The sequence below is a fragment of the Pan paniscus genome, chromosome 12 (assembly GCF_029289425.2).
Source record: "Pan paniscus chromosome 12, NHGRI_mPanPan1-v2.0_pri, whole genome shotgun sequence".
NCBI classification, from domain to species: Eukaryota; Metazoa; Chordata; class Mammalia; order Primates; family Hominidae; genus Pan; species Pan paniscus.
Window position 1 is genome coordinate 52,132,989 of NC_073261.2, and position 18,939 is coordinate 52,151,927.

Here is an 18,939-nt window from a genome sequence, read left to right on the forward strand (position 1 = left end):
GAATACTCACTGGCGGTGCTTGCGGCTGCAGGCTTTACCCTGAGATAACTTTTCCCCACGAAATGTCTCACTTTTATTATTATTTTTGCGTTGCTCTTGTATGTTGACTTTGGAAACAAAAGACATCATTCTACTTAAAGCATTCTGTTTTTAGTTGTGGCATTTCCATTTACAAAATACACTAACTCTCAATCATTGAAAATATCAAATCCTAGAAAACTAGCATTCCTACGAGTGATGCTAACATCATTCTCGAACAGTTTTTGGCCTAAGATTCATTTGATGAATCCAGTGTTTCCAAAATAGATGATTCTGATCATTCCAATGATTCCAATGTTAGTTCTTTTTAGAAATAATTCTAAGAATAATTTTTATATTGCATTTTCACATTGAAAATCAGTCAGATTTGCTTCGGCCTCAAAGAGTGTGTTTATGTAAAATTAAATGAGTGCTGGCAGTGAGCTGCACTTTTTTTTTTTGCCTAAATGGGAAAGGGTTAAATGTGAGCATAGTCCCATCGAATCTGTAAGTCAGAAAGCACACTCTGGAGACAGTGTGAAGAACACGGCCTGAGCCTCCAAGGGCGAAGGGCTGGAAGTAAAAAATGGTTGTGAAATATCTGAGCTCCTTGGACTGGGCTCTACAAAGGTTTTCTAATATGTATGATGTGTGGAAAACTGAAAACAGAAAGGTTAAGTAACTTAACCGAAGTCCTACAAGCAAGAATATGGAGACCTGGCCTTCAGATCCAAAACAGGCTGTCTTCCCCCAGTGCCTGCTGTGTCCCATTGTGCCATATTTTACCAATGTACTATAGTCTCATTCCAAAAACTGAGAGTGAGTTGGCAGTGGGAGATGTGGTTCAAAGGGATTCCTTTAAAAACTAGATGTGATATGCTCCCAGGCATTTCAGAAACAGACCCGATCTTTCTTTTCTCCCTCCTCTCTCCTCGCCAGCTCTTCAGTGACGTGGCCTACAAAGCCCGCAATCGGGAAGATCTGATCGCAGGAATTGATGAATTTCTGGATGAGGTCATCGTCCTTCCTCCTGGAGAATGGGACCCAAATATCCGGATTGAGCCCCCCAAGAAGGTGCCCTCTGCTGACAAGAGGTGTGTATGAGAATGGGCAGTAGGGAGAGAAAAAGGAGGCTTCAACTCTGTCGGTATCATTTTATTTCTCTTTAAAATACATCTGGGGCTCAGCATAGTGGCTCATGCCTGTAATCTCAACACTTTGGGATGCTGAGGCAGGTGGATCACTTGAGCCCAGGAGTTTGAAACCAGCCTGGGCAACACAGTGAGATCTTGTCTCTACAAAACAAAAATCAAATTAACTGGGCATGGTGGCATGCACCTATAGTCCCTGCTACTCTGGAGGCTGAGGCAGGAGGATTGATTGAGCCCAGGAGGTCAAGGCTGCAGTGAGCTGTGATCATGCCACTGTACTCCAGCCTGGGCAACAGAGTTTGACCCTGTCTCAAAATAATGTTTAAAATAAGTTTAAAAATAATAAGATATATCAGAAACAAATATGGCTAAATGTGAACATTTGTAAAATCTAGGTGACCTGCGTGTGGATATTGTTAGACAACTTTCTGCATTTTTGTCTGTCTTTTAAGATATTTCATAATTTTGGTTGGAGAGGTGAGGGGTGCTCTGGGGGGACCCACTCTCCTTCATCCCCCTTCTCTTCCAGGAAATCTGTGTTCTCCCTAGCAGAGCTGGGCCAGATGAATGGCTCTGTGGGAGGAGGCGGCGGAGCTCCTGGAGGAGGCAATGGAGGTGGAGGTGGTGGTGGCAGTGGCGGCGGGGCTGGCAGTGGCGGGGCCGGCGGAACAAGCAGCGGGGATGATGGAGAGATGCCAGCCATGCATGAAATCGGGGAGGAACTTATCTGGACAGGAAGGTGCCCACCCCAGGCCTCCCAGTGACCCTGCTGTCCTTTAGACTTCTCCCTTCTCAGCTGCCCTCTAGGGACTTTTCCCAACCATGGTCTGTAGTGCCCACTCGAGGTCACCCCTGCCTTCTTTCCCTCCCAGAGCCCTTGAACCCCATCATGGATCCCCAAAAAGGGTTGCCTCAGGAGAGGGGAATTTGAGACCCATACAAGAGGAGAGGAACCCAAACTTTTCTCTTAGATATCCTTTGGTGCCTGTTTCCTGGGTCTGCTGTAACAAAGTACCACAAACTAGGTGGCTTAAAACCACAGAAGGTCACTCTCCTGCAGTTCTGGAGGCCAGGAGTTCCACAGCAGGTGTTGGTAGGACCACCGTGCTCCCTGAGGCTCCAGGTGGAATCCTTCCTGGCCTCCTCCTGGCTTCTGGTGGTGGCCAGCAGTCCTTGGTGTTCGTGGCTGGCAGCCGCATCACCCCCGGCTCTGCCTCTCTACCACATGGCCTCCTGTGTGTCTGTCTTCACAGAGCACTTTCCTCTTTGTGTATGGACCCCAGTCATGTTGGAATAGGGCCCACCATAATGACTTAATCTAAACTGGATTACATTTGCATAGGTGTTACATAGATGTTAGGACCTTAATATATCTTTTGGGGGGACACAACTCAATAACAGTACCTTTTTTAAAACTTAATTTACCTATTCAAAAACTTTTTTTTTTTTTTAAAGAAAATAAGAGAAAGTTCTCCTGGCCTGGGTTTCTTTTCCAGCTCTTGGAGTCATTCAGGTTGATCTAGATTTAGGAAAGGATGTGGCCTTGAAAATCTACATATAAATCATGACTTTGAGAATGAAGACATGTTTTATATGCCCTTGGCTTTATACTAGTGGTTCTCACTGTAAGCAGCTTTGGCCCTCCTTAGTCCCCCTACCCTCAAGCCCAGGGAATTTGGCAATGTCCAGAGACATTTTTGTTTGTCACAACCGGAGAGGGGAGATGCTACTCGCATCTAGTAGGTAGCTGCTAAACATCCTGCAGTGCATGGGACAGCCCCTGCAGCAAAGGAGTATCCAGTCCAAAATATCAGCAGAACTGAGGTTGAGAAACTCTGCTCCATGCTAAGGACTGCATTAGGGGCTATGGGAATAGCAATCCCAGTAAACAATGTCTCCAAACCTAAAATCTCCCACTCAGCTGTTCCAGATAGCAAAATCAAAAAACAAACAAATACCAACCAGTTATAACGTTTAGGATCTGTTCTTAATGAATCTGTTATAATCTGGGATGCTTCTGTCACCGAAAGTTAGACACTCCTGTGTTCACCAAGAGCAGGCACCCTGCAGATGGTTAGGGATGTGAGGAGGACCACCATCTGTGGACCCCAGGACTTCCATTCTCCATGGAATGTTAGGTCTACCCCAGGACATACTCCCATCAGACTTTCCCTCTCCAAAACCCTCTATGTCCACCCTTCCCAATGTGGGTGGTGCCAACCACAAACTCAGTCCTACAGGAATTCATCCCTGGCCCTAAATGTTCTGGTGGAAAGATCTTTGCCCCATCCACCCTGGTCAAGTTCCTTTCCTCGCCCCAGACTCTGCAAGTTCTTGTAAATAGCCCTGCCCCTGCACTGGTGTTAGTGGTGAGAAAGCAGCCCCTGGGCCTGTCTTGAGCAGGTTCTTCGGTGGCCTGTGTCTGGATATCAAGAGGAAGTTGCCCTGGTTCCCAAGTGACTTCTATGATGGCTTCCACATTCAGTCCATCTCTGCCATCCTATTCATCTACCTCGGCTGTATCACCAACGCGATCACCTTTGGTGGGCTTCTGGGGGATGCCACCGACAATTATCAGGTGTGTGCGAGCTGGGGCCCTGAGTGTAAAAGTAAGATCTGCCGCCACCTGGTGGCAGCAGGAAGCTTCATCCTGTAATCCCAAAACCAAGGTTTCATCTACCATCCAGGTTGAGGCCATCACTATTTGTAATCCTTTACGCTTCAAGTAATAATAATATAATAAGACAATATTAAAAGATCTGAAGCTAAATCTCATTACTAAAGACCAAATTTAATGATTATTTAAATAGGTCAAACCGTTAAGGGGAATCATCTGCTGTGTTATTTGGTACTTTTCCCACTGATGCTGGAGTGAATTTAATCAGCACAATTAATGGAGTGCTAATTGTGGCCTTCTCCCCACACTTTTTAAAAACTAACCTTGAATTCTTAGTTTGGAGTTAAGACATTTTTAGAAGGATGGTAAGCTGTTGCCATGACAACAACTCAGGCCTCCCTGGGGAAAACAGCTCAGCAGACACCTGCCAATCTCCTAGGCAAGGGTCTTCTCCAATGGAGGCCTTCAAAGTAGAGCCATTGGAAAGCTCAGTACACCAAGGAGAAGACCCATTTGTCAAGCTGCCTTTTGGGCATGTCCACATGGCTGCCCCTCAGGATTCCCCATGGCTGCCCCTCAGGATCCCCCAATTCACACAGCTGACATTGCGTCCCTTATCTTCCCTCCTGACGTGCTGCTCCCTGCCCTTCCCCAGCACAGCAGGTGATACCATGGTTCACCCAGCTGTCTACACCAGAAACTAAGCATTATCCTTGACTCATAAGTCCCAGCTGCCCCATGTGGCCCTCACCACATGGCCCTACCTGGCTCTCACGCCTCATCTCCCAGCATTCTCTTTCTCAGCATTCCTACCCTCCCCAACCATTCTACATTCTGTTTTCCATCAATCCTGATGATCTTTTGGTTCTTCAAGTACGTGCTGTTTTTCAGCTCCAGACCTTTTAGACACTATTCCCTCTTCCTGGGACACTGTTTCTTATCACTCCACTTAACCCTATTCCCCTGGCCAATTCTCTGCTCATTTTTTGGATCTCAGCTTCCACTTATCTACTTCTAGGGAGGCCTTCCTGACTACATCTTTACCTCTACTGCGTGCTCCTGTGGCACCCTAAACCTATCCCAGCACACCTCTTGGCAGTGGCTCTCAACCAGGGACAATTTTCACCCCAGGAGACATTTAACAATATCTAGAGACAGTTTTCATTGTTATAACTGGGAGGAGGGTTCCTACTGGTATCTAATGTGTAGAGGCTGTGGATGCTACTAAACACACTACAATACACAGGACAGACCCTCCACAGCAAAGAATCATCTAGCCCAAAATGTCCATTGTGCCGAGGTTGAGAAACCCTGCTATATGGGAATTGCCTGGTTACTTACCTGTGTCTCCCACTAGAATGAAGATATGTTATCTTGTTCAGTGATGGGTTCTCAATACCTTTCACAATGCCTGGTACACAGCAGACACTCAGCGGACTTTGAATAAATGAATGATCTGACCTCTAAAAGCACCAAACAGATGTTTAGATGAATGAATAATCAGATGGATAAATGGGCTGTCCTCTGGGAGTAGAATGGACACAGAGAAAAGCACATCCACTGTTTTCTAGGCCCTGGGTGCCAGAAGGAAGTCACATGGTACCTTTATCTAGATGGAATTAAACAGAGTGACAATGGCCGTGGTGGCAAGTTGTGGAGGGTGTAGGAGATGGAGAACAGGATTTAGGGAGGAAAGGGCCCAGAACGAAGGATAAACACTGTGGCCTGGGCCCGTGGAGAGATCGCTGGGCTGCAGCCTGTGTGTAGAGACCGCTTCTCCTTCCTATGCTGAACCACACATTCCTTGTGCCCCCAGGGAGTGATGGAGAGCTTCCTGGGCACTGCCATGGCTGGCTCCTTGTTCTGCCTCTTCTCGGGACAGCCTCTCATCATTCTCAGCAGCACGGGGCCCATCCTCATCTTTGAGAAGCTCCTCTTCGACTTCAGCAAGTAGGTGTCCCTTGGTGGCCCCCAGTGCCTGCTCTCGTACTTGGGGCAGTATGCTAGGGCTAGGGCAGGGGAATAGGCCCAAAGGGTAGGTGGTGGTGCGGTGGTGCCAAAGCCATCTTTAACTATGGGAAGGGCTACCAGGTGGCCCCTCCTGACTCCTGCCAGCTACCTGCCTTTAAGACATCTTAGTGCATATTGGCACAGCCCATAGGGACCAGCCACGACAAGAGGAGAAAATTCACACCACTCAGTTTGTGAGCAATGGTGACTTGATAGGCAGTATAGTGTATGAAGTCTTGGGCTGAAGGTCAGAAGGTTACACCCCGACCCAGGCAGCTCCCATCACTACTCCAGGCTCAGTTGCCTCCTCTACAACATGAGGGTTTGGACCAGACCATTTCCAAGGGCTGCTCCAACCCTGTTCTTCCAAAATTCCCTGTTTTTCACTCACTCTGGTGTCTGTTACCAACTGTGAGCACTGAGATGTCTTGGCACCTTCCTGCCTCCTCCATAAGATCTTTAAAAAAAATTTTTTTTTGGCCGGGCGTGGTGGCTCACACCTGCAATCCCAGCACTTTGGGAGGCTGGGGCGGGCGGATCACCTGAGGTCAGGAATTTGAGACCAGCCTGGCCAACATGGTAAAACCCCGTCTCTACTAAAAATACAAAAATCAGCCAGGCGTGGCGGTGGGCGCCTGTAATCCCAGCTACTTAGGAGGCTGAAGCAGGAGAATCACTTGAACCAGGGAGGCAGAGGTTGCAGTGAGCCAAGATCACGCCATTGCACTCCAGACTGGGTGACAGAGAGAGACTCTTTCTCAAAAAAAAAAAAAAAAAAATTCTTATAAAGATGAACACTGGACCCCCATGAAATCTCAAAGATCAGACAACTGTGCCCAAGAATTGTCCCTGTCCCCAGTCTTTCACAGTCCCTGGGAGGGCATCAGTGCCACAGGAGGACAGATAAGCCACTTAAGGATGAGTCTGAGGAGTCAAGCACAGCCAGGAGCCCTGGGCTGGAGGCCCCTCACCTCCCCTCTGCCTTCCAGAGGCAATGGCCTGGACTACATGGAGTTCCGCCTCTGGATTGGCCTACACTCAGCTGTCCAGTGCCTTATCCTAGTGGCCACAGATGCCAGCTTTATCATCAAATATATCACCCGCTTCACCGAGGAGGGCTTCTCCACCCTTATCAGCTTCATCTTCATCTATGATGCCATCAAGAAGATGATCGGTGCCTTCAAGTACTACCCTATCAATATGGACTTCAAGCCAAACTTCATCACTACCTACAAGTGCGAGTGTGTCGCCCCTGACACAGGTGACCGGTAACCCCAGACATGCCATGGGCCCTCACCTACCCCACCGGCCCCCTGATCCTTCACCACAGCTCTCTACTCCTACTGCTGGGGAGGGGCCATTCAGCCAAGGGCTTACAGTTCCAAGGGAGCAAATACAGGGTCTTGAACCCAGTGTTTGGAAGGAAACCAAGGGGACAGTAGCTCTAATAAGAGTCACAGGGTTGTCATCAGGAGGGCACAGGGATATCCTAGGAAGGAGTAAGGCATGCTTTGCCTCAGTGTAGGGTAATGTGGAGGCCACACCTATCAGGAGTGCCACTCAGGGGTTCCTGCTGCAGGCCAGAGATAGAACTGATGGTGCCTGAAGTCCCGCCCAGCTACATCAAGTCATGATACGATGAGCTCTCCCCAAGACAGAGCTGCCCGTGTGGCCACATACCGTGTAAGGTGAGACCACACCTGAGGGATGGACATCCACACAGATGGAAACATGTCCAGAGTGGAGGCTCTGTCATCCATGCCATCTGAGAACAGTTGGAGAACCGGGGCTTATTCAGCCTCTTATGAATATGAGAGTTATGAGAGAAGGACTGTCATGTCACAAAGGAGCTGTGTTCACCCTCTGAAACCACAGGATGTAGAGCTGAATGAGGAACAGGGAGCAGAAGCTCCAGGAAGCCAGATGCTGGCTGAATTTAGGAAAGAACCTACAGTGGTGGGCGTTAACCACCATGGGAGTTCTCGGCCCCCTTGGTTGGTAGCAAGTTACTTGGACACTCTCTGGATGTCCATCTGCCAAGGATATTGTAAAAAGGATCCCTGTACAGATGGGGTCAACCTGGTAACACCCAGTGCCACTCCTGTGGAGTTACTTTCTGGCCAAAACACCTGTCATCTGTAAATTAGGGCTTCCCATAGCATCTGAGCCTCCTTCATAGTCATGATCATGCCCCTAAGAGCTTTCAGTGGGATGTGCCCAGAGTGCCCAGGGTGCTGCAGAGCAGGAGCAGGAGGTCTATGCACACATCTCCAAGCACCAAGGCTGGACTCACAGAGAGCAAACTGAGGTCCAGAGACCACCCAAGGTCATGCCAAGCCTCAGTTTCCCTGGCTGTAAAAGAGGGGTCTCAATGCAGGCCCTGGTGGTCTCCTGGGACTCCTGTGGGGTTTCCAAATCTATACCCCAATTGAGTTGAAGGAAATAAGTGGATAGTGGGTTGTTCAGCCCCTTAATACATTACTACGGGTAAAAAAAAATCAATCATAAGTCAATCGAAAATATTTGCTGCACAATTATTGTATGCCCTACTTTAGGCCTTGTGGAAGATAAAGATGTCCTGCCTTCAGAGAGTTCAGTTTTGATTATAACCCCTTCTCTCTGTGACTGCACTGATTTTGTAAAGAAGTCCAGACTTATTTTTTCTTTCTTTTTTTCTGTCATTAATTTTGAGTTATTCCACTAAAATCTAATGACAGGTGATGCTACCCTTTGTTCTGAGCCAAGGCATGTTGCTTGCCCAGAGGGGATCCTACCTGCAGGCAGGCCCTTTTCATTCTGCCCTGGAGCAAATCCTGCCTCTGTGGGGAAGCCCCATCAGGGCCCTCCTACGTGCTTGTATCTTCTAGACTGTAGATTCAGTGTTGCATTGACGTAAATTTTACACAAACATAGCTTCTAGAAGCACACATCCTTGATCTCTTTTAGAAAAAATCCAAATTCTGTTTATTTTTATTTTATTTATTTTTTTGAGACAGAGTCTGACTCTGTCACCCAGGCTGGAGTGCAATGGCGCGATCTCGGCTCACTGCAACCTCTGCCTCCTGGGTTCAAGCGATTCTCCTGCCTCAGCCTCCCAAGTAGCTGGGATTACAAGTGTGCACCACCACACCCAGCTAATTTTTGTATTTTTAGTACAGACAGGGTTTCACCATTTTGGCCAGGATGGTTTCGATCTCTTGACCTCGTGATCTGCCTGCCTTGGCCTCCCAAAGTGCTGGGAATTCAGGCGTGAGCCACCATGCCTGGCCACTTTGGCCATTCTGAGAATCATCTATACACAGGAAAAAACAAACCCGGGGTGCTCTAGGAACAAGGGCCATAGGATCATATAAGGTGCATTATGAGGGACATAATGAAGCCACCTGTTCCCAAATAGCTTCCCCTCTGGCTTTGCCCAGGTGCCTGATGTCACCTCATTCTTTGGGGTCATGCTATTGTCATGGTTCTCAAAATGTGGTCCCTGGACCAGCAGCATCAGGGAACTTGTTAGAAATACAAATTCTTAGCCTCCTACCCCAGACCTGCTGAATCGGAAACTCTGGCTGGGCACAGTGGTGCACACCTGTAGTCCCAGCTAGTCAGAAGGCTGAGACAGGAATTTCACTTGAGCCCAGGAGTTTGAGACCAGCCTGGATAACATAGCCAGACCCTGTCTCTATTTCTAAGAAAGAAAGAAAAGGAGAGCGAGAGCAAGGAGGAGGAGGAGGAGGAAGAAGAAGAAGAAGAGAGAAGAGAAGAGGAGGAAAGAAAGAAAAAAGAAAGAAAGAGAAAAGAAAAGAAGGAAGGGAGAGAGAAAGGAGAAGAAAGAAAGAGAAAGAAAAGGAAGGAGAGAAAGAAAAGAAAGGGAAGGAGGGAGGGAAGGAAGGAGGGAGGGAGCAAGGGAAGGAAGGAAGGAAGGAACGAACGAACAAACAAGCGAAAGAACTCTGGAGTAGGGTCCAACCAGATGTATATTGAATCTTCCAATTGATTCTGATGCACTCTCAAGTTTGAGAACCATTGCTCTATTGAACTGTTAGTAATAATGGGCCGTTATTGACCACTAAACCCCAGTAAGATTAAAATTTCAGTTTCTTCACAGAAAGTAAAGGAACTAGAACCAGGACAAGTTAGTTTTGATTAAGATAACATGGAAAGGAAAATTCTACACATTTAGGAGACTGGGATGAGGGGGACGAACTGTGGAGGGTTTCTTTGCCAGTCCATGGGCCACCTACTTAGTAATGGGCCCATATTCCTAGTTTTACTGCGAAGCCCAGTCTTACTATAGTATACTCTCACTCTTTGTCACTCTTCATCATAAAAGCTTGTTTGGGGGCACTCTCTTTCAATTTGCTTTTGCTTCCATTGTAACTGATTTGTATTCTATTTATGAATGCTGCACACACTGATTTGGCTGCTTTCAATCCCAAGTGAGTACCACTTTGTAAACACTGGAATTTTAAAATGTTTGATACTTGGACCCTTTCTGAAATTTTCCATGTTATATTTCTTTCATATTCATCTCAAGTGGCTTTCAGATAAACCCTACAGAGTTCTCGATATAAAAGAATTGATAAGCATAAGCAGAAGACATCAAAGGTGGTCTGAAGACATTGGGTAGTGAAAAAGACATCTGAACTCCCCAGGCTCAAGCGTCAGCCAGGAGTTCTCTAGCATTTGAATGAGAAGCCCTGAGCCAGCCTTCCTGCCCGGCTTCTCTGTCTCCATCATTAATTGCACATCATGTTCTTTTGGTCACTGATGTGAGGAAAGGCAATAGAACCCCAATTTCTAATAAATGAAGCCTTCCTCAGGACAATCCTAACAAACCTCTGGGTTTGTAGAGCTTCTAGGAATATTCTGCCCTGGGTCAAGATGGAATTCCTTAGCCACCCAGCGTCAGCAGGCCTGGGAGTGAGCAACATAGCAGGGCCCTGTGGCCACATCAGCCCTGTGGACAGCTTGTTGGAGGTTGGGAGAGGCCCCAAGATACACCTCTTCTTCTTTCTGGGTTTCTAACCAACTGTGGTCAGCCAGCAGGAGCCACATCAGGCTTACACTGCATTTCAGACATATTGCCGGCAAGCTGGCTGGCGGGCCCGCTCCCTCTCTCCCCAGACGTGCTGCAGAGGGACTGCTTGGTCTGCCTTCACTAGAGGAGGATGGTGAGGTGGGCCTGGCCTTTGCCTCCACCCTTGCAGTTCAGGAAGAAGAGAGAGGGCAGCAGGCCTCCAAAGCCTAATTTCCTATGGGTGGCCACATCCCAGGGGAGCCTGGCCCTGTGAATGAGGAGCAAAGGAAGGACAGACTGCAGAACGGGGGAGCAGAAGGGTCCACATGGAAAGGAGAGATGGGCAACAGTGGTTCCTTGAAACTCTCCCTGTAGACCGTCATCTGATCCACATGCAGTTAGGGACACTGAGGCCAGGGTAGGGAAGTACCCAGCAAGGAATGCAGAGAGAGCCACTGAGAGCAGCACCTTTGGGTTCCCGATTCTGCTTCAGGACCTGGACTTTGGTTTAACTTTCCTCAACTTGCATTTGGCAGATTAGAAAAGATATCAAAGCAACAAGTTATTTCAGGCCTAGCTGACCTTTAATAAAAAGCACATATGGGCTGGGTGCAGTGACTCATGCCTGTAATCCCAGCACTTTGGGAGGCTGAGATAGGCAGATCACTTGAGGTCAGGAGTTCAAGACCAGCCTGGCCAACATGGTGAAACCCTATCTCTACTAAAAATACAAAAAATTAACCAGGCATGGTGGCACACATCTGTAGTCCCAGCTACTCGGGAGGGTGAGACACGAGAATCACTTGAACCTGGGAGGTAGAGATTGCAGTGAGCTAAGATCACGCCACTGCACTCCAGCCTGGGCAAAAAAAGAGGGCTGGAAGGGAAGGGACATATCTGTGGAGGTGAACAGGGCAGGGAAGTTCATGGTGTAGAGCTGGGAAGTTTATAGGCTCTGGGCCAGCCTTTCTGGGATGGGATCATGGCTCCGAGTATGAACTGTGTGACCTTGGATGAATTACATAACCTCTCTGGGCCTCAGTTACCTCATCTGTAAAGTGGGCATACTTGGTGAAGATCTGGGAATTAAACAAATGAATATATATAAAGGCTTGGCATAGGGCATGGCATAGAGTAAGTTCTTTGAACATTTTTAAGTCTAAAAGCCCAGTGGCCAGTGAAGATTCACAAGGCACGTTATCCTCCAGTTTGTCTTAGCACTTTGTCTTGGCTCCAGATTCCTTATTTCAGTTTTTAAAACCAGCTGTTCGTCGTCAGGCAGGTGCTGTCCTGGCCCAGCTGGTCTGTCAGAGCTGTGGCCCAGGCTCTGTCCCACCAGCCCTTCCCTAACTGGGGCAAAGTGAGGAAGGTGGAGAGGGAGCTGCCCTCACAATGGAAGCCAGGCCTTGGCTCTAAGGAACTGGAAGGAGATGGGAAGGGGTTGGGAATGCAGCTCCCAGCCCCACAGCTGCTGACCCTGCCCCGTGTCATGTGCTCATCCACAGTGAATACAACCGTGTTCAATGCTTCAGCCCCATTGGCACCAGACACCAACGCTTCTCTGGTAAGTCCTTTCCTCTTATGTTAGACATTTGAGTGCTTTTGTTTGTAGGAGGAGGGAGAAAAGATTTTGGAAATGAGACCAACTTATGGCCTCCCAGACTTGCAGAGGTCAACTCCAGCTGCACGTCAGGGTCACCTGCAGAGCTTTGTAAATGAACACTTTTTTCTTAGGTATATACTGTAAACATCCCACTTAAAAACATGCCTCATTCTGTTAAATCCATGTTTTTTTGTGCGTTTTTTTTTTTTTTGAGACAGGGTCTCACTGTGTTGCCCAGGCTGGAGTGCAGTGGCGTGATCTTGGCTCACCGCAACCTCCATCTCCCAGGTTCAAGCAATTCTCCTGCCACAGCCTCCTGAGTAGCTGGGATTACAGGCACGCACCATCACGCCCAGCTAATTTTTTGTATTTTTAGTAGAGACGGGGTTTCACCATGTTGGCCAGGCTGGTTTCGAACTCCTGACCTCAAGTGATCTGCCTGCCTCGGCCTCCCAAAGTGCTGGGATTACAGGTGTGAGCCACCGCGCCTGGCCCCCTCATGTGTATTAATAATATGATACGAGCTGGGTGTAGTGGTACACACCTGTAATCCCAGCTACTCAAGAGGCTGAGGCACAAGAATTGTTTGAACCCAGGAGGCAGAGGTTGTGGTGAGCCAAGATCGCACCACTGCACTCCAGCCTCGGTGACAGAGCGAGACCCTGTCTCAATAATAATAATAATAATAAGACACGCACACAAAGGAAGGGGAAGTAGAGATGAGGGATGGTAAATAGAGCCTCACAAAGCTGTAAGCAAAGCCTCCCATTCATTTTTCTGCCTTCTTCCTTCTCTTTCTGCCTAGGACCCCCAATTTCCAGCAGTGCCACTCTCCAGCCCCAGAGAGTTTATTAGTGTTTCTTCCTCAATGAATCTAATGTGTCCTTTGCACACCTTAGTCTCTGGGGCCTAAGGTATGGTCTGCCTTTCCCAGTAATGACAGTGGTCTTCAGGAGCCAGCATCCCAGCCTAAGTGGCTTAATGATAGAAGTTCAATTCCAGATGAAGGTAGCACCTGGTAGGACTTGGGGGACATTTGTGAGCTTTTACTGTCTCCAAGGTTGCTTCTTAAGTTATTCCTGCCTAGGCAATTGACTGCTCTGCCTACACACATCCTAGTTGGCAATTTAACTTAATATTTTTCAAAGATTAGGGTTTTTTTTTTTTGAGATGGGGTCTTGCTCTGTTGCCCAGGCTGGAATGTAGTGGTGTGATCGTATCATCACTACGGCCTCAAATTCCTGAGCTCAAGTGATCTTCCTGCCTCAGCCTCTCGAGTAGCTGGGACTACAGGCATCAGCCGCTGTGCCTGGCTAATTTTTAATTTTTTTGTAGAGACAAAGTCTCACTATGTTGCCCAGGCTGGCCAAGTATCAAATTTTGAGAGAGAAAGAACAGAATCAGTCAGTGCCTATTTCTGAATCCCTATTATATGCAAGGGGCCATGTGCACTGAAGGCTAAAAAAGACATCTAAGAAACCAACACAGAACCTGTCCTCAAATTTGTTTTTAATATATTTGTAGAGAAGAACCTGAAAAGTTATGGTACAGCATAAGCATAAGCATAAGTTTAAAGCATAATGTACCATGCATTAAATATAGGCCAAATGTGTACATCAATCTTGAAGGCAGGAAAGGAGGCTGCTGGAGAGGCCAAGAAAAGCCTCAAAGAGGAAGTAGAATGCGATCTGGTCTTCAAGGTTGGGAAAAAGTTGGCTCAGCAGAGAAAAGCACATTCCAGACTGAAGGAACAGCATAGACAGAAGGGCAAGAGAGGAAAAGCACAAAACCTGTGCAGAGGCTAGTGGGTGGGCTAGGCCAGCTAAGACGGGGTGAGGGTGGGGCTTGGAACACTGTCTCACAGTACACATCAGAGTGTGTCTCACAGTACACATTTATATATATATATAAATTTATATATGTATATATAAATAAATTTATATATAAAAATTCACTGTTGTGTATGCCTTGGATTTTAGGCATCTGAGACACCAAGGTGGGGAATGGCTGAAATGACCCAAGAGGGGACTGACAAGGGAGGTGATCCCCCATATATGAAAGGGTGTGACAGAAGGGATGGAGGGGAGAGAATAAAGATGAGACACTCCAGGAAGGAGGCGTCCACAGGACCTGTGGTTGGTTGATGGGAGCCAGGCCTGCTGAGGGAAAAGGCATCCTGCCTCTGCACTTTTCCTACTTGCTAGCACAGCAGTGCATCCTAGAACACAATGAAGAAACACATGTGAGCTCCTAATCTTCCTAGGGAGCTTGTCATTCCTTGAACCAGCCCGTCCCCAGGAACATCACTCTGTTGCTGAGGGCACCATCATGGACAGGAGGGCTGGGGTCCCTCAGAGGGTGGGAAGGTATGCTGGCTGCCTGGGGACTGCAGTGGGAAGGACACAGCTGACTCATCAGGAAGATGCTGACCCATTCTCTCCTGTGCTTGGTCTCCAAGTACAACCCCCTTAACCTCACAGCGTTGGACTGGTCCCTGCTGAGCAAGAAGGAGTGTCTGAGCTACGGCGGGCGCCTGCTTGGGAATTCCTGCAAGTTTATCCCAGACCTGGCGCTCATGTCCTTCATCCTTTTCTTTGGGACATACTCCATGACCCTGACCCTGAAGAAGTTCAAATTCAGCCGCTATTTTCCTACCAAGGTAAGCTCACCCTGCAGTTAGGAGGGGACCTGCAGTCAGACAGCTGCTGAGTCCCCCAGAGAGGGTTCTGGTCCACCGACAGGATGGACTCCATGCGAGCACTGGCCCACTGGGGTTTTTCAAGTTAAGTCAGAGAGAACTGTGTTCCCTTGTTGGCCGGTCCCCTTGACAACACTTGGTATTGTCAGGCTTTTATCTTTAGTCTTTGTCTATAGTAGTATCTCATTGTGTTTTTTAAATTTTTCATTTCCCTGATGACTAATGAAGTTGAAAATATAGCTATTCCTGTGTTTATTGGCCACATGCCCAGTTGCCTTTCTTTTTGGAAGTGTCTCTTGAAATCTCTTGCACATTTTGGGTTGTCTGCCTTTCTGATTTGCAAGAGTTTGTTATATATTCTGGGTAGAAATGTTTTTGTGATTATATGTGTTGCAAAATCTTCTCCCACTCTGACTGTTTTTTTCTTTTTACATCCTTAATGGCATCTTTTGATTAACAGAAATTCTTAGTTTTATTGTAATTGAATATATCAAACTTTCCTCAAGGCAAATATTTGACAGCAGATATTCTTGTATGTTACCTTCTAAAAGCTTCATTGTTTTTCCTTTCATGTTAGATCTACAATCCATCAGAATTGATTCTGATGTGTACTGTGAGACAGTGTTTCTTTGTGATTTTATATAGTCAATTGTTCCAGTATTTTTTGAAGACTATTCTTTCTCCATTGCTTTGCAATACTTCCTTTGCCATATATCAAATATTCCTATATGACAGGGTCTGTTTCTGGGTTCTTTATTCTGTTTCACTAGTTTATTTATGTATCAGTATCACAGTCTTCATTTCTGTAGCTTATAAGTCTTTATATCTTTGTCTCCCAAGCTCTCCCCTTTTGTCCTTTTTATATAATATTTTCTTGGCCCTTTGCATTTCCACATGAATTTTAGAATCATCTTAAATTTCACCAAAATGAAAACTTGTTGGAATTTTGATGGGATTATCTTTGCCTCTGTTTGGGAAGAATTAACGTCTTTCAAATTTTGAGTTTTTCTGATTTATGAATACAGTATACTTCATTTATTTTGGTCTTCTTTCTCTCCATAATGTTTTATACATTTTGATCTTTAAGTCTTGAACATTTTTTGTTAGAGTTATTCCTAGGTACTTGATTTTTTTATACTGTCGTAAATGCTAACTGCTATGTTATTATTATTTTATTATTATTATTATTTTTGAGACAGAGTCTCACTCTGTCACCCAGGTGGGAGTGAAATGGCATGATCTCGGCTCACTGCAACCTCCGCCTCCCTGGTTCAAATGATTCTCCTGCCTCAGCCTCCCAAATAGCTGGGACTACAGGCGCCTGCCACCACACCTGGCTAATTTTTGTAATTTTAGTTGAGACGGGGTTTCACCATGCTGGCCAGGCTGGTCTTGAACTCCTTACCTGAGGTGATCCCCCCACCTCAGCCTCCCAAAGTGCTGGGATTACAGGTGTGAGCCACCGCACCCAGCCCTAACTGCTGTTTTAAATTTTATTTTCTACCTGTTTGTGGCTGGAATAAAAGATTTATTAAAACAGCACTTGCATACATAAGCAGTAACTGTGCCGTGGGGTGGGGGGTACTCGGAAGAATTTAAGCAACTCTTTCCCACCGTAAACTCCATTAGCAGTCTCCTAAAGCCATCTTAACTAAGTATTACAGCTGCTACTGCTACTAATCATAATGATAAAATCTTTGATATAAATAGTTGAATTTTTCCCAAATTTTCTAAAGACTAAATAAAAGGTGCTTTAGGAAGCTTCACAGTATATAAACTGAGTAAAAAAATAGTTTGCTTACAACACAAATGCACCCTCAAGACAAGTTCTCTTCCTTCCTGCCCACTTCCAGTCCAGAGCACATCCCTCAATCTCCTCTTATGTAAAAATTCTCAAGCAGTCACTGTATCTGAGAGTATCTATCTGTTGCCTACAGGATGAAAAGTAATTCATGTGGCATGAAATTCTTGTGCCAACAACATTTTTTCCGTCACATTACTTAAAAATTGCTCAGTTGGGCCAGGCACAGTGGCTCACGCCTGTAATCCCAGCACTTTGGGAGGCCCAGGCAGGCGGATCACGAAGGCAGGAAATCGAGACCATCCTGGCTAACATGGTGAAACCCCGTCTCTACTAAAAATACAAAAAATTGGCCGGGCGTTGTGGTGGGCGCCTGTAGTCCCAGCTACTTGGGAAGCTGAGGCAGGAGAATGGCATGAACCCGGGAGGCAGAGCTTGCCGTGAGCAAAGATTGCGCCACTGCACTCCAGCCTGGGCGACAGAGAGAGACTCTGTCTCAAAAAAAAAAAAAAAAAAAAAAAAAAATTTGCTCAGTTGCCTTCTGGAATTTCCGGTTGCACAGAGGAATGAGGCCACACCATTTTATACTCATCAGATTGGTAGACAGATGAAGGTCTTGGGACACCAGATGTTGGAGATGGAAAGCAGTAGGTGGGAATGTAGACAGATACATCCAATTTGGAGAGCAACTGACACTCTCTGATTAGGTTGGACCATATGAAGTTGCCCATATTTGACTGTTTCAACCTACAAAAAAAGTCAAGTTCATGTGGTTTAACTTAATAAGCATTCATATGGTTTTGATGTATATGCTAGGAATATTATAGAAAAGGAAGTATAAACCCAGCACACTACTTGGTTCTGCTGTGACTAATATTTATATGATCATGATAATATAAAGCTGTTACTAATTTTCAACTTTTGGAATTGACTTACAGATAAAACACACAAGCCATGTGTTTACGGAACAAGAAATGATTGTTCTCAGCTTCGACAATGGAAAGGTCAAAGTGGAGGTGTCACAGGAAGGAAGAGGGGAGGAGGAGAGAGGTGGTAGGAGGATAGAGGCAGTGGTCCTCACCTTGCAAGATGGTGAATGAGAGATATTAGCCAAAGCTAATGGAAGGAGATGTTTAATTATTATCACTTGAAAGTACAAAGGAAACCCATAGGAGCTTAAAATTAACTATCAAAGATTAGGAATAAGGAAAGGACAGGAGGCACAGTGTAAGTAAAGGTAAATTCTTATCAATAGATAATCCCTTAAATTAGTAAATGAAAATATTAAAGTATATGCATATTAGTTAATGACATGGAGGGAACCTCTGGAACAAGTAAAATCAAGCAGACATAGTGGATAGATCTGGAAGGCGGGGCTGAATTGAGAAAAGGGGAGGTGGGAGACTTTGCTTTTCCTCATAAGTATTTTCCACTATGTGGGTTTTTAACCAATTACATATGTTATGTTAATAACAAATTTAAAGAGAAAAGGGGGATGCAGGGAATGAAGTCAATGTACTGTCACCTGCCCCTGCCCTTCAAATTGCCTTCTTTGAAAAGATATTAAAAAGGCCACAGGGTAGACGTTGGGGGACCATCTGTCCTGAGACTTCTGGACATAGAGTTGGTTTGGAGGGGAGGTCGGAGGACATTGATTCAGAATGGGCAGGAAGGTCAGGTTCAGAACTTGGTCTAAGAAGGGCCTCCAGGTTCAGAACCTGGCCTAGGAAGGGCCTCTTGAGAAACAGCGGAACAAGAGACTCTTGGTGGACAAAAGGTCTGAGAGTAGCCAATGATCCCCAGTGGAATTGGGGAGCCTCCCTCCTAGCCCAGGTGGGGTACAACAACCTGTCACAGGCTTGTAGGAACTAAGGTTTGCTTCAGAGTCCAGCCCTTGCCCTCATCATACCTGCTGGGTGCCCCAGTTCAGACTGTCATACCAGAACACATCTTTAGCAGTGGCTGCCATGGCCATATGGATCGTAACAGCTCCCACATTGACCACCATATGCCAAGCACTCTAAATG

The 18,939-nt window shown here is 46.4% G+C and overlaps 1 protein-coding gene across 1 annotated transcript in view; it reads left to right on the forward strand.

Moving 5' to 3' along the window:
- The window catches only part of SLC4A5 (solute carrier family 4 member 5), a 119,429-nt gene that overhangs the window by 81,235 nt on the left and 19,255 nt on the right, over positions 1 to 18,939 (forward strand). The window contains exons 11-17 of the mRNA XM_055107783.1: positions 958 to 1,112; positions 1,699 to 1,908; positions 3,573 to 3,747; positions 5,603 to 5,736; positions 6,786 to 7,057; positions 12,316 to 12,374; positions 14,872 to 15,072. Of these exons, the coding sequence (XP_054963758.1) occupies positions 958 to 1,112; positions 1,699 to 1,908; positions 3,573 to 3,747; positions 5,603 to 5,736; positions 6,786 to 7,057; positions 12,316 to 12,374; positions 14,872 to 15,072 (1,206 nt within the window). The remainder of the gene's footprint in view (positions 1 to 957; positions 1,113 to 1,698; positions 1,909 to 3,572; positions 3,748 to 5,602; positions 5,737 to 6,785; positions 7,058 to 12,315; positions 12,375 to 14,871; positions 15,073 to 18,939) is intronic.